Here is a 452-nt window from a genome sequence, read left to right on the forward strand (position 1 = left end):
CAGAAATGCATTTCCTTCTTCCTTTCATGGTAATCTTTTTGTTACTTTACACACTCCCTTTTCTTCCTAAGCACAGTAACACATATTTGCACAATTCTTTACTTTCGTTTTTCCTGCATATATCCTCATAATAAACTTACGTTGAGTCTGGAAGAAACATCAGGTTGGACGCCCGGGATGTTGAACAAGATTCTGACGACGCCCTCGTTGCCCTGGTGGGCGGCCAGATGCAAGGGCGTGAGGTCCGCCTCCGCCCCTAAGTCGGGCAGGAATGGGCGGCCGCCGCTGAGGATGGGCGGTTCCGATTTTATGGTGGCGGGAATGTGCGAAAGGAGCTCCCTCACGATTTCTGTGGGGGCGGAAAGGGGGGTGAGCTGGGGATGGGTTGAAGGGGTCCTCCCACTGTTTGTGTATGGAGACGGTAACATATACATTTATAAAGACCCACACAT

At 50.4% G+C, this 452-nt stretch overlaps 1 protein-coding gene across 1 annotated transcript in view; it reads right to left on the minus strand.

The window, feature by feature from the left end:
• LOC119588969 (serine/threonine-protein phosphatase 6 regulatory ankyrin repeat subunit B-like) overlaps nucleotides 1-452 on the minus strand; it is a gene marked incomplete in the record, with an annotated part of 103,883 nt that overhangs the window by 18,924 nt on the left and 84,507 nt on the right. The window contains 1 exon segment of the mRNA XM_037937576.1: nucleotides 141-349. Within this exon segment, the coding sequence (XP_037793504.1) occupies nucleotides 141-349 (209 nt within the window).

The sequence above is a fragment of the Penaeus monodon genome, chromosome 24, assembly GCF_015228065.2.
Source record: "Penaeus monodon isolate SGIC_2016 chromosome 24, NSTDA_Pmon_1, whole genome shotgun sequence".
NCBI classification, from domain to species: domain Eukaryota; kingdom Metazoa; phylum Arthropoda; class Malacostraca; order Decapoda; family Penaeidae; genus Penaeus; species Penaeus monodon.